Source organism: Netta rufina (genome assembly GCF_964035555.1).
Source record: "Netta rufina genome assembly, chromosome: 20".
Lineage (NCBI taxonomy): Eukaryota > Metazoa > Chordata > Aves > Anseriformes > Anatidae > Netta > Netta rufina.
The window spans coordinates 1,203,838-1,220,652 of record NC_140144.1 but is presented as its reverse complement, the minus strand read 5'-3'; the positions used below and the strand labels follow the sequence as shown (position 1 = coordinate 1,220,652).

The 16,815-nt window shown below is 58.2% G+C and overlaps 2 protein-coding genes across 2 annotated transcripts; one reads left to right on the top strand and one right to left on the bottom strand.

The window, feature by feature from the left end:
- Positions 1 to 394: 394 nt before the first annotated feature.
- On the top strand, positions 395 to 11,792 carry MAMDC4 (MAM domain containing 4; the record flags this gene model as incomplete). Its single annotated transcript, XM_084298794.1, has 29 exons — positions 395 to 434; positions 1,073 to 1,186; positions 1,281 to 1,454; positions 1,617 to 1,742; positions 1,983 to 2,128; positions 2,251 to 2,335; positions 2,599 to 2,727; positions 2,981 to 3,124; positions 3,682 to 3,776; positions 4,067 to 4,225; positions 4,919 to 5,003; positions 5,487 to 5,669; positions 5,819 to 5,932; positions 6,160 to 6,291; positions 6,465 to 6,595; positions 6,675 to 6,780; positions 7,121 to 7,237; positions 7,502 to 7,636; positions 7,795 to 7,925; positions 8,039 to 8,255; positions 8,524 to 8,661; positions 8,822 to 8,943; positions 9,085 to 9,175; positions 9,320 to 9,466; positions 9,885 to 10,019; positions 10,269 to 10,396; positions 10,482 to 10,596; positions 10,962 to 11,137; positions 11,745 to 11,792. The coding sequence occupies 29 exons, from the start codon at positions 395 to 397 to the stop codon at positions 11,790 to 11,792; spliced, it is 3,663 nt and encodes a 1,220-aa protein (XP_084154920.1).
- A 1,375-nt stretch (positions 11,793 to 13,167) lies between these two features.
- On the bottom strand, positions 13,168 to 16,662 carry EDF1 (endothelial differentiation related factor 1). The gene is made up of 5 exons (XM_084298973.1): positions 16,527 to 16,662; positions 16,188 to 16,239; positions 14,954 to 15,114; positions 14,302 to 14,395; positions 13,168 to 13,741 (listed from the first exon to the last, which is right to left on the bottom strand). Exons 1-5 carry the CDS (start codon positions 16,602 to 16,604, stop codon positions 13,680 to 13,682), a joined length of 447 nt encoding a protein of 148 aa, XP_084155099.1. The 5' UTR covers positions 16,605 to 16,662; the 3' UTR covers positions 13,168 to 13,679.
- Between the last annotated feature and the right edge of the window lie 153 nt (positions 16,663 to 16,815).

Sequence of the window (16,815 nt, the reverse complement as noted above, 5' to 3'; positions counted from 1 at the left end):
TTCCCTGGGGAGCCTGTTCCAGTGTGCGACCACCCTGTCTGTGAAGAACCTCTTCCTGATGTCCAGCCTAAACTTCCCCTGCCTCAGCTTGGCACCATTCCTGCGGGTCCTATCACTGGTGATTACAGAGAATAGGTCGCCTGCCTCTCCACTCCCCCTCGTGAGGATGTTGTTCTCGCCTCCATGTGTCCTCACTCACACTCAGAGTCAAGCCCCTTGTTTTACTACACCTGATGCAATTGCGCTGTACAGCGGCACAGATAACAGCGGGGCTGAAGTCCAGAGTGCAGCAGGTCCTGAGGAACAGATTCCAGCCTGGGGCTCACAGCGTGGCCTCCCCCGGCCCCTGCCTTGCCTGCCTCCTTTCTACCCTCATCGTATCCCGGAGGCTGAGATGTCTGGGCTCATGCTCCTTGCAGCCCTGCTGCTGCTGGGTGAGTTGTTTTCCCACATGGGGGCCATGCCTTGGGTCGCACTTTGGGACACGAAGGGGCCACAGAACTTCTGGTCCCGTCCATCCCTGCCCCATGGGAGTTGGGCTCACTGCCCTCCCCCTCCTCCCCCAAGCACTGCTGCAGCTTTCCCAGCTTGGGGGGCTGGGGGGTACCCCCCTGTCAGGGTCATGGAGGTCAAACGGGGAATCTCTGGGGCAAGCAAATGCTGGAGCTGCTAGGGACAAGTCAGCGTCAGGCTGGGTTTATGATAGCTTTCCTCAGCATGATGAGGAAGTGCTCGCATTTCAGTGGCAGGGCCAATGCCGTGGCCCTGATAGGCAGCGGTGGTGGTCGTGGGAGATGCAAACCACCATGAGGGTGGGTGTGAGTGGGCAGGGATGGGGCAGAACCCCAGACTTTGGGGGATTTTGCTTTTCTCCAGGCCCTGGCGAAACCCCTGCCCTAGCTGCCAGCCCACCCAGGCAGTGGAGGGTTCCATCCAAGGAACAATGCTGCCAGGAGCCCAGTGGTCCCAACCAGCAGGGTCCCAAACTGAGGATCCTGCACAGGTGTCCCCTGCTGTGGCCCCATACTTGGCTCCTCCACAAGGTTTTTCAGCCCCTTCCTCTCTCTCACAGATGGGGCCATCCTCTCCAGCAGGGCCACTGTTGTCAACAGCTGCAGCAGCACGGCCGAGCACCTCTGCAACTTCGTGTGCTATTGCAGTGACTGCTCTGATGAGAACCAGTGTGGTGGGTGCCTGGTGAACGGGTGATGGAGCTGGAGGCACGGCCGCTCCCTGGGGTGGACCCATCCCTGCCCTGACCTTTACCCCCCTGTCCCCAGGGTACCTGGGGGTCTCAGCTGTGCTGGGCACCCCCTTCACCTGTGATTTCGAGGAAGGTGACTGTGGCTGGCAGGACGTGAGCACCACAGCTTACAGATGGGTGCGGGGCCGGGCCAGCCTGGACAAATGGGGCACGGGGCTCCACTCAGACCACACCGTGGGCACAGACAGGGGTAAGTGGGAGCTGCTCTGTGGGCACCCACAGCACTGCCCCTCTGGGCTGAGGGTGCCCTGAGGTTGCCAGGGCTCCTGTCCTGGCGGGTGCAAGGGCATCGCCCACAGGAGTGATGCTGACTGCAGCTCTGGAACCTCTTGCTCTGCTCTGCCCTCCCCAGGGTGGTTCATGGTGACAGTGTCCCCACCAGCAAAAGCCACAGCTACTGCCTGGCTCAGGTCACCCATGATGCAGGACGTGGCTGCCACGTGTGAGATCTGGGCCTCGTACCACCTCTCTGGAAGCAGTGAGTGCAGCTGGGTGCCCACAACTAGTACCAGGGCAGGGAAACAACCATGGGGGTAGTGGTGGACAAAGCCACTGGCACCTCGAGCTGGGTCCCAGCCATCCTACTCGCCTCTTCCATGCCCCGCAAGCAGAGCTGGCAGGACCCTGCTTCGGTCCCCAGAGCTGTCAGGATCTGAGTCACCCCACGGTCACCCCAGGGTGCCCACTGCCAAAGGCTACATCTTGGGACTCCCTGCAGGGCTCAACCAGACAGCGTGGCCGACGCTGCGCCTGGCCATGGCATCCAGGGACAAGGTGGTGGAGCTGTGGCAGAGCCCCCAGCATGGAGCTGAGGGCTGGCACCAGCTGGTGGCGTACACGGGCCGGATCACGGGGCAGTTCCAGGTGAAGAGTTAGGGCTGGAGGGTGCTGGGGTCTGGCTGGCCTCCATGGGCTGCACCGGGAGCAGAGGCTGCACTGGTGGCTTGGGCCAGATCAGTTCACCCAGCCCTCACCTCTTGTTGCAGCTCACCTTCGCCCTGACACAGCCACCTGCGTGTGGGGCAGTGCTGGCACTCGATGACATTGTCTTCAGGAACTGTGGCTTGCAGAGTGAGTCTTGTGGTGGCTGGGATGATGCAGGATGGCACCCCAGGGTGGTGGTTCAGCCTTTGTGCTCTGTGCGAGCTCTCCCACTGCCCAGGGTGTCTCAGGGGTCACTTGCCCCAGACAGGGCACACAGAGGGCAGAGAGAAGCCATACCTTGGATGGAGAGAGCAATGCAGGGAAAGACAGAGTGGGGAGCACAACACAGTGGGGTTCTGAGCTCCCTGTGGGGGCCAGCAAGGTGCTGACACCATGTCCCACGGCCCCAGCACCCGGGCAGCAGGTCTGCGGGGCGGAGGAGAACAGATGCAGCCAGGGCTCCTGCCTGGCACTGAACCGCTTCTGCGATGGCACTGACGACTGCGGGGACAGCTCGGATGAGGCTGTGCAGCATTGCCGTGAGCATCTCTAGCCCCGGGGGTGGGGGGGGAAGGGCATGGATGGGCAGAGGGTCTGACCCTGTGGGGCCATGGGATGGCACAGGGCTGGAATGGGTTGTTCCAGCACTGCCCTGGAGCTTTACAGCTGCAGGACTAATTCACCCAGCAGGCTTTGTCATGGGGAAACATCAACACAGACAGCCATGGGGCCTCCCGGCCTGGGCAGCGCTGGGCCCCCATCTGTGTGTCACTGCTCTCGCTCCCCCCACAGAGGGCTTCAACATCTGCTCCTTTGAGAATGGTTTCTGCAGCTGGGTGGAGGCTGGGCAGACAACATGGGAGAGGAACACAAGCATGAACTTGGGTGCCACATACGGCATCCCCACCCGGGACCACAGCACAAACAGCGCAGCAGGTACATGCTGGGTAGTAGGATCTCCTATGAGCCCCATCACAGCCCTTGGGATTTCACACTGGGGAATCCAGCCACCTGCCAGCCTTGGTGTCACTAGCCCCGGCACGGAAGTGCCCTCTGGCCCCTGCGATAACAGCATGCCTAGGCTCAGCTTGAGGCTGCACTGGGAAAACAGCCTCTGTAAACAGCAAACACCTGATGGCTCCCTTGGGAGAAGTTTTGCAAGCATGGCTGGAAAACCTTGCAGCAAGTCAGCACTGATAAGCAGCTTGCTGCTCCTGGCAGCACTGGCTGTCTTCTCCTGGGCCTTCTGGTTTTCTTCTGTTTTGTGCCTTGGCAGGAAAACAGCTCCTTGGTGAACACCAGGGGAACCAAATTGAAAGTTCTGATGGCAGGGCCAGGGCGGCATGGGGCACAAGCTGGGAATGGTTGTACAGGGCACTGTATGTGCTGCCTGTTGGTCCCAGCCTCCCCAGCCTCTGCTTCCACACCTGCTCCTTCTGCTTTTGTACCTGCATGCCTGGAACCACTTGGCTCCATCTCCGTGTCTCCCACAGGCTATTTCCTCCATATCAGCAGTGCCTCAGCTGCGGGGTCCAGCAGCACGGCCAGCCTGAGCATTTCCATCATCTCCTCCAACAGCTCCTGCTACGTGAGTCACTGTGGGTGCATGAGTGCAGGGCAGGGGACAGCAGCCCCATGGGCATGTCAGTGGTGAGGAATGGGTTCCCTTTTTGCAGGGAGCACCACATGGGACCAGGTCTGCCTTGGCCCTTAGCCTGGGGAGAACAGCAGGTTTGGGGGTGGTTGGTGGCATCCCCAGCACCTGCTGGGAGCACTGAGCTTCTCCAGCCCCACCTTTGTGAACATCCCATGGGGTGTGGGGGCTCTGTGCTCCTCCTCAGCTCTCAGGGCTTGCTCACCACCTCTCCCCGGCTCCAGCTTGTGCTGTACTGCCACCTCCATGGCTCAGCCACCAGCAGCCTCAGCATCTCCTACATGACCAACTCCACTGAGCAACTGGTGAGACAGAGGACAGGGGACACGGGCAGCTGCTGGGTCCGGGAGAGAGTGGACTTCAATGTGACAGAGAGCTTCAAGGTGGGCTGGGGCTGTACTGGGTGAGTTGGATACCCAGAATCTCACTGTGCCCAGGGACCTTGCTGTGACACTACCTCAGCCCTGAAAACCCGACCCCAGGGCAGCCTCCACCAGCATTGCCACAGGGCAAGGGGCTGCCGCCAAGCAGTTCGGCTGATCTGTGGGCCCTCAGGATGCACCCATGGGACCGGGGTAGTATATAGACTGGGAACCAGAGGCCAGAGCTGGGCCTCCTGGTGGTGGCAAATACCATTCTCATGTCCCCTGTGTCCCCCACTTCCAAATGCCCCCCAAACCCAGGGACCATCCTGATTCTTCACACACCCCATGTCACCCAACATCTTCCCCCAGCCCATCTGCTGTCCCCCATGGCCACCCATATGACCCGACCCTCTCCCAGTTGCCTGTGGAGGGCACTCTGGTGGCACCCCTGGGCAGCCACAGGCCATGGCGCATGTATAAGGGCAGCACCATTGCCCACGCCTCTCCATCCCACCCCATGCACCCCTTGCAGACACAGCATCACCTTTGCTCCCGTGGATCCCTTCCTTGGGGGTGCGAGTGCTAGCCGATCAGAGGGGCTGGGTATCCTCCATCCCATGGCTCCCCAGTGTCCCCCCTTTCCCAGCAGTGTCACACAGCCCCTCTGTGCAAGACCCTGTGCTGACCTGCTGGCATGGTGCTTCCCTGCAGGTGCTGATCAAGGGGGTGGCCAGAAGTGGAGGGACTGTGGCCATCGACGACCTGATCCTGTCTCCAGGCTGTACTCCACATCTGGGTGAGCTTGGATGTGGGCTGTGGCTCCCAGGTGCCTTCTGGCCACGTCACCATCACTAGAGGACTTGCTTCAGGGTCTGCCTGTCTTCTACTTATCATGGTGGCCATCCTGGGCACAACATAGCAAGTACTTGCCCTGGGTACCACAGCCTGAAGTGCCTGGTATCCTGGTCCTGCACCTGTGACACCCCTGCTCCAAATCCTCCTTACTCAGCCATATCACACACAGAGATACCATTGACAACTACCAGGTCCCTTTTGTTTGGAGGCAGCACCAAGGCAGGGCTGGGGGACATATAGAACTAGGGAGATGCTTGGGGCCAGCGTTGACTGTCTGTGGGGACAGACCAGTAGGGTTGTGCCAGCACAGGACTGTGCTGCCATGGCCGGGCTGTGCTGCCAGGGGACACCTGGTGGGGCTACAGCTGGAAGGGGCAATGCTGGGACAATGCCTGGACCCAGGTCTGGCCTCACACCCTGCCAGTACTGCACTCCAGCCTGGGGCTTTCACCATCAGATCCATCTCCGATGGCGCTGCCAGGCCAGGACCATGCCAGCACCTGCATAGACGGGGAGTTCACCTGCGATAATGGGAGCTGCATCAGCAGTGAGCTGGCCTGTGACTTTGCCAAGATATGCACTGATGGCTCCGATGAGAAACTCTGTGGTGAGTCTGTGGGCAGAAGCTGGGCACCCAGCTCCCCATGCCCAGAGTCATGGTGAGGCTGGGGCAAGGGGGCCCAGGGCACCCCAGGTTGGGCTGGGGCAGTCTGGGAAGCTCCATGGTACCACAGCAATGATCGCTTGGTTTTGCAGGAGCCACCACCTTTGAGGAGGGGGACGGGGGTTGGCATGATGTCAGCGTGGGCCGGCTGCGCTGGGCCATACAGAGGGCCACCGAGCCCAGAGCCATTGCCCTCGCAGGAGCAGGTGAGGCCATTTCCACTGCTTGAAATGGTGCTCGTTGGTCCCCAGCACCATGGGGGCTCCCAGGGTGCAGACCCCCCTGCCCCTGTTCCTGCTCCTGTTCAGATGGAAGCCGCTGTGGGAGGGGGTTGGGGTGGTGTGCCCAGGCAGGGTGCTAGAAGCAGGGTGCTTTGGCTGGGGGTGCTCTGTTGTGGCTCTGCCCCAACCCCTCAGGCTGTTTCCTTGTCCAGGGGCTTTCCTGGCCCTCCAGGAAGGAGAAGGACAAATGGTGGCTCCTGCAAAGGCACGCACGCCTCTGCTGGGCCCCTCTGGCCTGGCCTGCAGCATGGAGATGAGCTACCACATCCAGAGCGGCCCCCAAGGTAGCCCCTGCCTTGCCTGGGGTCAACTGCAAGACACTGTTGTCTTTCCCAGCCCTGCTGTCCCCCATCATGCTGCCTGGAGCTGGGGGCGTCCCCATTCCCTGCAGCTGCAGGCTGGATGGGTGATGGCCATGTGGGTTACCTGTGCCCCCAGCACCATTTCTCATGCCCAGGCTTCCTCGCTGTCAGCGTCGTGGACCACACCACAGGCATGACCCACCTGGCCTGGCACGTGCGGGGTCATGGCAGCATGGCCTGGGGACATGTCCACATCCTGCTGGGAGAGAGGGCCCGGCCCTTCCAGGTACAACCAGCCTGGCCAGTGGCAGACCAGGCAGTGCTGGTGCCACCAGCAGCCTGGGACTCATCGCAGCCACCCCCAGGTCGAGCTGCTGGGGCTGGTGGACCTGCAGGACCAAGCAGACGCTGCCATTGACAACGTGACGTTTGTGCAGTGTGACCCCAATGTGATGCCCCCAGGGGCCACGGGTATGTCAGTGCATGCGGGTGCCTTCCTCTGGGTATGGTGGGCAGGAGAGGACCCTGCTTAGAGCCACTGGGAGGTGGGTGCTGCTGCCTGGGGGCTGCCAGGTGATCCTCACCTGTCCCCCCCCCCCAGGGACAGGGCCGCAGCCATGTGAGCCCTTGGCCCAGAGCACACATCCTGCCCCCTGACATTTGCCACCCCCAGGAGCATGGGGCGAACCTGGGGAGTGGGGCAGGGGGGAGCAGCTGTGCTGGGCTGGGTAAAGGGACATTTGGGGTACCTGTTTGCTTTCGGGGTTCTTTATCCACACCACCCTCACCATGGTCACCTCTCTCTGGCCAGAGCTGTCCTGCAACTTCGAGACAGGCCTGTGCGGCTGGTACCAGGATCAGGCCAGCGACTTCCAGTGGGTCCACAGCACAGGGCAGGGGCAGGGCTCTGACCACACCACTGGTTCTGGTAAGGGGTCAGCTCCTCTCCTGGGGGCCTGGCCAACTGGGGGGACCCTGCAGCCCCCTATCCCCAGGGTGGGATGTGCCCTGCACACCCTGAGCAGCACTGAGACCCCCCTGCATATGGTACGGGCTCAGCCAAGGCAGCCCAGGGGCACCCAGACCCAGGGCTGGGGGCATGATGAGGCCCTGACAGTGAGGGCAGGACAGGTGGGTGCAGCATAGCTCCCATGCCTGTGCCCCATCCACCCTGGCTGTTCTTGATGCTCAGGCTATTTTCTGGCCACGAACCCCTCGGCACCATGGACCCGTGGTCAGCGTGCACAGCTCATCACCTACAGCCAGGAGCCTGCCGCCACCCCACGCTGCCTCACCTTCTGGTACCGCCTGGCTGGCCCACAGATCGGTACGTGGCCCTTTGCATCCTCACTAGGATGCTCCAGCCTGGATATTGCTGAGGAGTGCAGGGTCCCGGTGGGGTGCAGGACAGGGCACCTGGGGCTGTGCAGTGCTGCCGTGAGCCTGGGCACTGAGGCCGACTCCTCAATGTTCCCCTCTGCCCAGGCACCCTGAACCTCAAGCTGCAGCTGGAGGGAGCAGAGGAGACGGTGCTGTGGACCCAGCGGGGGACCCAGGGCAGTCTCTGGCACCGGGGACTGGCAACGCTCCCTGCCACGGGACGGCAACGCTACCGGGTGAGTGAGGCCTGCGGGTGCCTGGCGGCGTGGGGCTGTGCTGTGCGGGGGTCCCTGTGCTGTGGGGTGCAGGCTGGGCCCCTCTGAAGCTGCTGTCTTGCCCCTGGCGGCAGCTGGCCTTCGAGGCCCTGCGGGACGGCTTTGTGGGTGATGCAGCGCTGGATGACCTGTTGGTGACAGAGGGCACCTGTGGAGCCGAGCTCTCCTGCTCCTTTGAGGCAGACACCTGTGGGCTGACGGGCAGCACACAGCCGACATGGCTGCGGCAGAGCAACAGCACCGGCACTATCGCTGGCCCCCCAGCTGACCACACCACTGGCACTGCTGCAGGTAGCGGGGCCACGGCTTCATGGGGTCTGAGGAGCTGCCCTGCTCACCTCTGCTGCCTGCATGGTCACAGGGCTTAGTCCCCCTCCATCCCCTAGACCGTGACTGTGCTGCTGCTTCAACATAACAGAAGCACTGAGTACAGCACTCCCCAACCTCAGGGCTCCTCAAACCCATTTTCCCAACTCCAGGGCTCCCCAGTGACCCTCAGCAGGGCTGGGCAAGGGCGGGGAGGGGAAGTGTCACAGCATGGGGGCTTCTCTCTCACCAGGGCATTACATGGTGGTGAGCACCAGCAAGGGCTCCCTGCCCATGGGGCACAAGGCCACCCTCACCTCTGCACCATACCAGCCCTCTGCACCTGCCCAGTGCCTGGCCTTCTGGTACCAGCTGAGCACTGGAGACCCAGGTGAGCCCCATGTGCCCCTTGCCAAGTACCGCAGGTCAGCACAGGATGCTTGGGTCCTGTGGGGCAGCTCCCGACGGGTAGGCACCAGGGGGCCAAGTGCTTGCTATGCACCATGCCACAGCACAGCATGCATCCAGCCTTGTGGGGGGTCCCTGGGCAGGGTCTCTCAGCATCCTTGTGGAGGACAGCGGGGTGTTGAGGAAGCTGTTCAGCATGAGCACAATGGAAGGGGACACCTGGCACCGCAGCCAAGCCACTGTCCAGGCGGATGGGGACTGGAAGGTGAGACAGGGCCTAGGGCACCTCCCGGCAGGGTTGAAGCTGCAGGAGGAAGCAGGGTGACGATGGGTACACTGCTCCAGCACACTGCCTGCACCATGGCAGCTGCCAACCTTCGTGTCCCCACTCCCCACCTCCCCACAGGCAATATTTGAAGTGGTAGGAGCCGGGGGTGACCATGGGTACATCGCGCTGGATGACCTGCATGTGTCGGATGGAGCCTGCCCTGAGCCAGGTAAGAGCCCATTCCATGGCAGCAGCATGGCCAGGCTGGGGTCTGAGGCACCCCATGGGGACATGTGGCTGTGGGGTTAGGGACAGCCCTTCCCATCCACCATCCATCTAGTAGTGCATGCATCTTAGCCCTCATTTCCTACAGTATCCTGTGACTTCGAGCTGGACATGTGTGGCTGGAGCAGCCCCGTGGATGAGCACCTGCACAGCTTCGCCTGGGGCTGGAAAAGTGGGGTCCCCCTGGCCAAATACCCCGGCCCTGAGCAGGATCACACTCTGGGCACAAAAAATGGTAGGAGACACCCCTAAGCCCCCACCCCAACCAAGGGTGCCCTGGCATGGCTGGGAGGGTCAGGAGGAGCTGGGGATGGAGGAGGTCACCCATGTATGTCCCCTCCACTTCATCCCAGCCCTAAAAGCTGTGCCCTTGTCAGCTCTGTCCTTGCCCCAGGCTTGGACTGGTATGAGACCAGGCAGAACAGATCCCATGAGGGGCAGATGCCCACCCACATGACAGCACAGCTCCACTGTGGGCCCCAGCCCTATACATGGTGGGCTCCATGGCATCCACATGGCTTGGTCCCAAAGGCAGCAAGAAGCAGGACTGGGGGGTTCAGTTCTCAGGGCATGTCTCAGGAGCATGGGGAGCAGGAGGCACTGGGAGGGCTGCAGGACGGGGTCCACCCTGCACTCTGTCCCTGCCCCTCCAGGTCACTATGTGCACTTTGACACCCGCGTGCTGGGTGCAGGGGGCACCACTGCCCAGCTGGAGAGCCAGCACCTGCCTGCCACTGCCGATTCCTGCCTGCGCTTCTGGTACCACATGGACATCCCAGAGCACCTCTGTAAGTGCTGCCCCAGCAGGCTGAGCAGAAGGTGCTGTCCCCGCAGAGGATGGCTTCAGCCTGTGGGGGGGGGTGGCTGGGGGCTCAGCCAGGGGGCTGCAAACCCCCTCCGTACCAGGGTGTGTGTGTGTCTTGCTGGGTGCTGCTGTCACAGCAGAGGGTGGCACAGATAGGAGGGGCTGGCTTCTCTTGTGAGCTTTGAGCCGTCGTTGATACAGGGGTACACCCCTCACACCCCGCACGTTTTAGCTGACGGGGAGCTGCGGGTGAGGCTGCAGAGTGCATCAGGGCAGCGCACAGCCTGGACTGTGGCAGGACACTCAAGCCGGGGCTGGCAGAACGGCACAGTGCCTGTGCAGAGCCCCAGTGAGTTCCAGGTGAGTGGGGCCACGCTGGGTGCCATCCCAGGTTGCTGGTTGCTCTCCCTGTGCATCACCCCCAACAACCTGTCTTCTCTTGCAGATTATCTTTGAGATCACCACGCGGATATGGCCAATGGAGGGGACCGTGGCACTAGATGATATTGAGTACAGTACCACTGGAGGCTGTGATTCCAGCCCAGACACACAGGGGAAAGGTGTGTGTGAGGCAGCCCCAAACAACTGTATCTTGTGTTCTTTGGGATTGTGGCCTCCACAAGCCCCCAGAGCACAAGGGGCACAAACAGCTTGCACACAGCTGCTTCCAGCCTCAGAGAAGGGGATTTGACCCTCCCCACGGCAGCTGGGCAGGGTGCTGGTATGAGACAGCTTTGTGTGGCAGGGAGGGTTCCCTCTGGCCACAAGTCCTTCCAGCTGCAGAGGCTGGATGCAGGCTGCCTTTGGCACCGTGTAATGGGGGAATGTGAATCCTGCGCCACCCAGGGTGCTGGCATTTTGGCCGCAGCTCAAGCCAGCTCTTCCCAGTGGTGTTTGAGACTGGCAGCATCTCGTTCCCTTGCAGAGAAGTCTTCCCGTGGCTTTGTGGCAGAAGTGGTGCTCAGCATTCTGCTGGTCATCATCATCCTGGCACTGGCAGTGGCCAGCAGCTGGTACTGGCTGAAGAGGAGAGGACAGGGGAGCAGGATGTCAGCAGAGAGCAGCATTCCCCAGGGCTTCGACAACATCACTTTTCGAGATGTAAGGAGCAGCCCTGGCCCTCAGGATGAGGGTGCAGGACTATCTCATTTGCCCAGCTGCCCCCAACAGCAAAAATAGCCTTTCTTAAAAAGCTCAGCAAATTCTAGCAGGCACCTAGTGAGCCTACAATCTGCTAACACATCAGAGAAGTGCAAAGGGCTCAGCAACTTATCTGGTCACTGGCAAATGAGTGACCCTAGAGCTGTAGGACTGACCTAGATATTTTGCTGCTGTGATCAGGTGTTTGCTACAGAAACAGCTGAGGCTGCAATCCTCCTCCCCAGGGCCCTGCTGGAGAGCGGGTCACGCAAACATTGCTCAACCTCTTGTAGCCAGGAGCTTCAAACCTAGAGCTTAAACTACATTCAGTTTCTTTCAATGAGCTTGGTGCCACGCTGTCCCCAGCAGAGCCACTGATCTCTTGCAGCCATACCAAGGCTGATCTCAAAAGACAAGGAGCCCACCCAGACTCACTGGGCAGTTTCGTCTGCTGGGGTTCACGTGTGCTGGTGTATGGGTTATCCCCTCCACAACCTGGAAGTCTTTGGATTTCCTATTAGACAGCCTACACTTACTGGACCCAGCTCACATTGAGCCTTCTTTACAGGACAAGGTCATTATATCACCAGTGCAAAAAGAGAGGGATGAAGATTGAATTAATAAGCCAACACTTTTCACCTCCTCATGCCTGCGAGGCACACATGGGGCAGAGCATCCTTCCAGCAAACCCCCCCGCTCCGTTCAGCTCACAGCCTTGCCCAGCTCCAGGCGCCCTCGCTGTCCAACATCTCACACTGCGGAGCTGCAGTGGGCACCAGCCCCAGGGGCACAGCTCAGATGCTTCCTCCACTACCTCCAATGCTGCGCTCGGGAAAAGCACTGCTGTCTTTTGTAACATGAGCTTTCTGTAACACACTGAGACACCGTGACGTGCCTGTGCATTGACAGACCCAGGGAGCAGGGGTTTCTCGGGGCAGGACCAGTCGTCCTTGTGTGAGCAGGGTCCTGGCAGTTGCCCATTTCTCAGGTGGAAGGGGGCAGAGTGCACCATCCTGCACCCCTCCAGGGATGGGTGCTTGCGTCCAACAAAAGCGGTTTCCCTCTCCCAGGATTAAGAAGAAGAGCACAGACCTGTCAGCTCCCAGGGCACAGAAGTGCCTGGCCAGCAAGGCAGGGCTGCGGGGGCTTTGGGTGGAGGCAGTTGGGCAGGGAGCAGGGTGGGCAGCACCACACAGCACACCTGCCAGCAGCCAACAGCTCGGACCCAGCTGTATAGGCACTCACCCACCACAGGATGGCCCATACTTGTTTTGAGGACTCCTCATAACTTGCATCTAAATGACAATTTAAAATTTAAATGCCCCCCTCCCCAAGCTTACAGAACAATTTAATACTATCACCTCAGGCAAGCCCTTGCCAAGTCTGCCAAATAAATGCAACAACAAACCACTTCAGCCTCTGTGGAGGTAAACAGTTCATTAGCAAGCCCAGTCTCTTTAAACTGCCACAGCTTGGCTGAAGGGAACATAGCATGCCACTTACGTGATTTGTGGCAGAAGCCTGCTTTTCCTCTTGTCCTTCTACAGACAATTAATTCTCCCTTCAGCTCTGTCCAACTTAAGGACAGTCATGCCACACAGTCATGTTGAGCAGAATCCTTAAAGCTCCACCACAGCTCCCATCCTGGCAGCACTCAACAAGAAGGGTAAAAAAGAGGATATAAGGAGGGCTCTGGCTGCATATAAATGCCCCACTGTCTCTGCAGTGGTCTTGCTTTGTACGATGCCAAAGACTCCATTCACCTTCTCCATACAAGATAAAAACACAGTATTGATTTAATCTCTGGGATGTAAGCCAAAGCTGCAGTCCTAAGCAACAAGGAAAGAAGCAGAGCAGCTAGGAAGGCTGTGACCACCACCTGTTACCCTACATGCTCCAGGTAGTCCCACTGCACTTCCAGAAGAAGTGCACCTGTCATAGCCAACAACAAAAACTTACTACCAGCTGGTAAGCACGAAGCAACTACCCCATGCAACTGAAGGGTATCAAACTTTATTATAGATCTCTTTAAAACAGGCTGGAAGGAACAAAGAAAAAACGTCATTGCAATGCAGTGACTGAGTCATCATTTCAAATGCAGACACTGATCAACCCTCAACTCTCCCAAATTATTTATATATAATATATCCCACCCTTCCCAAAAATTGTTCCAATTAAATTATCACATTTCAGGCCACCCCAAGTGTCTTAACATTAGCTGCTTCTAAACAACAAGACACACATGTTTTGTGGCAAATTAGATGCAGTATTTTTTTGGGTTTAGTTCTTCAATCTCTGGAAAGGAGGAAGGAAAAACAAAATCAGGACAAACGCTTCTTTAAGGTTGCCTTTTTACAGCAGGTACAGATTCTGCAGATTTCCCCCCCCAAAGCAAGTCTGAAACCCTCTTGTTCAGCTTGGCAATACGAAGAGAGATTCTGGAGGCTAAGGAGAACCAGCCAGACGAGATCAGTCTGAACAAACTGATTTCGAGGCTTTGTTGTCACTTCCCTTTGGGGCCAGTTTCGAGTGGTTTTCCAATATCCTTCCCACGCAGTTTAAGGCCTGGAATAAGACAAAGGAAACAACCATCAGCTGCTGTACACTTCATCATTCACCTCTAAAGAAGAGAGTGTCCAGAAAAGAAGGCAGGGGAAACAGATTTAGGAAGAATCCTACTTCAGTTTGTAGCAGCATCAGAAAGTTACAGAAAAGACTCTAATTTTGCTTGTGCATTGACTGTGTTCCTAGAAAATGGTATTTGAACAGGTGTAGGAGACCCACATTAACTCTAGTGGTGGCGAGATATTTTCCTGAGTTACCATCAGACTTTCTAGGGACACAGCATATCACTGATTTTGGGGGGGACTGTATACAAGAGAGGTCCCTGGGGCAAAGACACACCCACAAAGATGGAAAACAAAGGCAAGTAAGAGCTGTGAGTTCACAGTTCCAGATCTTAAAAGCATACAGTTTAATGACACAGCAACCATAACAGCCTACAGTCAGCACTTGTTCCTGACTGTAGGTGTAAACAACTTAAACAAAAACATCTCTTACTGAAACATTGAGGCACTGAGAAAACTGAAAACAGTGTCATTATTTTTGAAGTCTATTTGACTTACCAATGGCTCTTTCAATCTTGCCCATAACCTGATTATTGGGGATTGCTCTTCCTGATTCGTAGTCAGCAATAACTTGTGGTTTTTCATTGATTTTCTAAAAAGACATTACATGTCTCAAACATTGGCTCCATACACAGTAGATGTTCAGAACCAGCCCCCCAGTATTCACATAGAAAAGATGCATCCTCTAATTATGCCAGGATCAGAAGACAAAGTGCCTACTTCCAGGCTTACTCCATCATCCCTCTATCACCTCCCTTCACTATTTGAGTGCCACTGTGATGGCAACACTCATCCTGGACAGACTTCTCTTAGCCTGCCAGGAGGAAAAACACTAAATACTGCTGCTCATTAGTAAAGCAATGGACTTCTGAACACAGTACAAAAGAACTCACATCCACACTGAGTTGATGGCGAAGCGTCCTACCACCTCACTGGCTGCAACAGCTGCACAAATAACCCCCTAAGCCTATGTAACTCATGCTCTCGGAGGTCAGACAACAGAGATGCTATATTCAAACCTCCTGCTCATGATACCCATGGAGATACAGGAAAAGAAGTATCCATCCATCTTCACCTGCCTCAAGGTGCCTACCTATATTAATTCCCAGAGAGTGAGAGAGGAGGCCGGAGAGCGCTGGGCAATACTTACTGTGGCCAAGTCCTTCTGCGTCATGCCCTTGCTCTGCCGACCCTGCTGGATTACTTTGCCCACCTCCAGGGGAACTCTGTCATGGTGCAGCTCTTCTGTTTCTCGGTCGAGCTTGGCTGTGTTCTTTGTAATAAAGTGTTGTTTGTTTTGGCCCGCTGCCCCTATCATTCAAAGTAACAACAACAAAAATAAAAGAACAAACAAAGTAAGGCTCAGAGCTGCGCCAAAAAATATCAAAGCAGTTTTTCTGAACACCCAGCTGCCCAGGATCCCAGGAAGTTTTCAACAATTTAACGTGCCAACATCAGCATGGACCTCAACCAGATCTTGCCTGCCTGCTGCAGCTCAGGGAAAATGTTATCTTAATCCTATTAAATGCTGATATCTAAACAGTCATTCAGAGCCCTCCCCTTTCTTTACTTCATTCCAGCTATGCAAATTTTTGCTCTTGCTTGGGGTTTTAATATTCAAATTTCACTCCATACATACAAGTTTTTGCTACAGCCGGGAGGATTTAGTACTGGAACTTGTACCTTGCTTGCTCAGTTACAAGGCAGCACTAAACTAGCTTTTAGTCAATTTTCTGATGCTGTTTAGAATTAAACTGTAACCCTATTTAACTTTGCAGAAAGCCTGAGGTTCAAAAATATGCTGTTGCTTTACCTCACATAGTCAGAATATTTTAGTTATAGCTTGAATCCCTTCTCTAACACCAACCTCCGAAATCCAGTGTCTCGAAAAAGCTGACTAAACCCTGTTCAAGGGTCAGCTGTTTATTCGTTTACAACAATCATAATCTTTTCCATACGGCACCTGATTTGTATCAGACAGCAAACAGAATTTTTTAACTGCTACACTACAAGAAAAAGAACAGTTATCGAGATTGTTAAGTGTATGTTATCAGCAAAAGAAATAACTATACACAGGGAGTTTAACCTGAGTCGTGCAATCACAAAGACTCTTTCGAGGGCTTTGGAGCCCTCGAACTAGCGATTTCCTCGTTTACGCGCTTAAAGAGCGCGATTATGCATTAACATCTCTGCCTGAAGGAAGGCACCGCCGCGCACACCGCCGCCAGCCCGGGCCGCTCGGCGCGCCCACGGAAGGCTCCCGCAGCAGGCAGCAGCCGGCCCCGCTCCCGGTCTCCTTCCCTCGTGACGCCGGGCTCCGGGCAGGGGCCGAGCCATGCCGGGAGGGCTGCGCAGGGGTCGCGGCGGCCGCGGGCCGTACTCACACTTCTTGGAGGTCTCCACGTCCTCGCCCCGCCGCTGCGCTGCCAGGATCGCCTGCGGGAGCAAAGCGGCTGCGGTCGGGGGGGGGGGCCCGAGCAGAGCCGCCCCCGCGGGGCCCCGGCACCGGGAGGCCCCGCCCCAACCCTTGCATCAGCCGGGCCGCGGCGGGGCGGGGGGGGAGGGGGCGCCGGGGAGGGCGGCCGGGCCGCAGCCGGGGCCCGCGCCCCTCGGGCCCCCTGAGGCCGCGGGGGCACCCCCGCCCCGCCCCGCCCCGCCCCGCCCGGTGCCGGCTGCGTGCCCCGCGAGGGGTCAGCACCGGGCCCCGCCGCCGCCCCGCCGACCTGCTTGGACTTGGCCTGGGCCGCGCTGGGGCCCTTCTTGCGCAGCACCGTCACCGTGTCCCAGTCGCTCTCCGCCATGGCTCCGCCGCCGCACCCGCCGCCCCGGCCGCACCGCCCCCGGCAACGAGTGGGCGGGGCACGAGCCCTCCGCCCGCCCCCCCGAGGCGCCGCGCCCGCCGATAGGGCCGGGCTCACGTCCTTCAGCGAAAGCGGCCAGTCCTGGGAGGGGGGCGGGACGAGCGCGGGGGGCGGGGCTGGAGGCCGCAATGGGCTTCGGTAAAAATAGCGC

Excerpts from the sequence above, each read along its gene's own strand:
- EDF1 (XM_084298973.1), bottom strand. The coding sequence starts at position 16,604 with ATGGCGGAGAGCGACTGGGACACGGTGACGGTGCTGCGCAAGAAGGGC. Across the intron at positions 16,240-16,526 it reads CCCAGGCCAAGTCCAAGCAG|GCGATCCTGGCAGCGCAGCG; the intron begins GTCGGCGGGGCG and ends TTGCTCCCGCAG. Across the intron at positions 15,115-16,187 it reads CGTGGAGACCTCCAAGAAGT|GGGCAGCGGGCCAAAACAAA; the intron begins GTGAGTACGGCC and ends TTTGAATGATAG.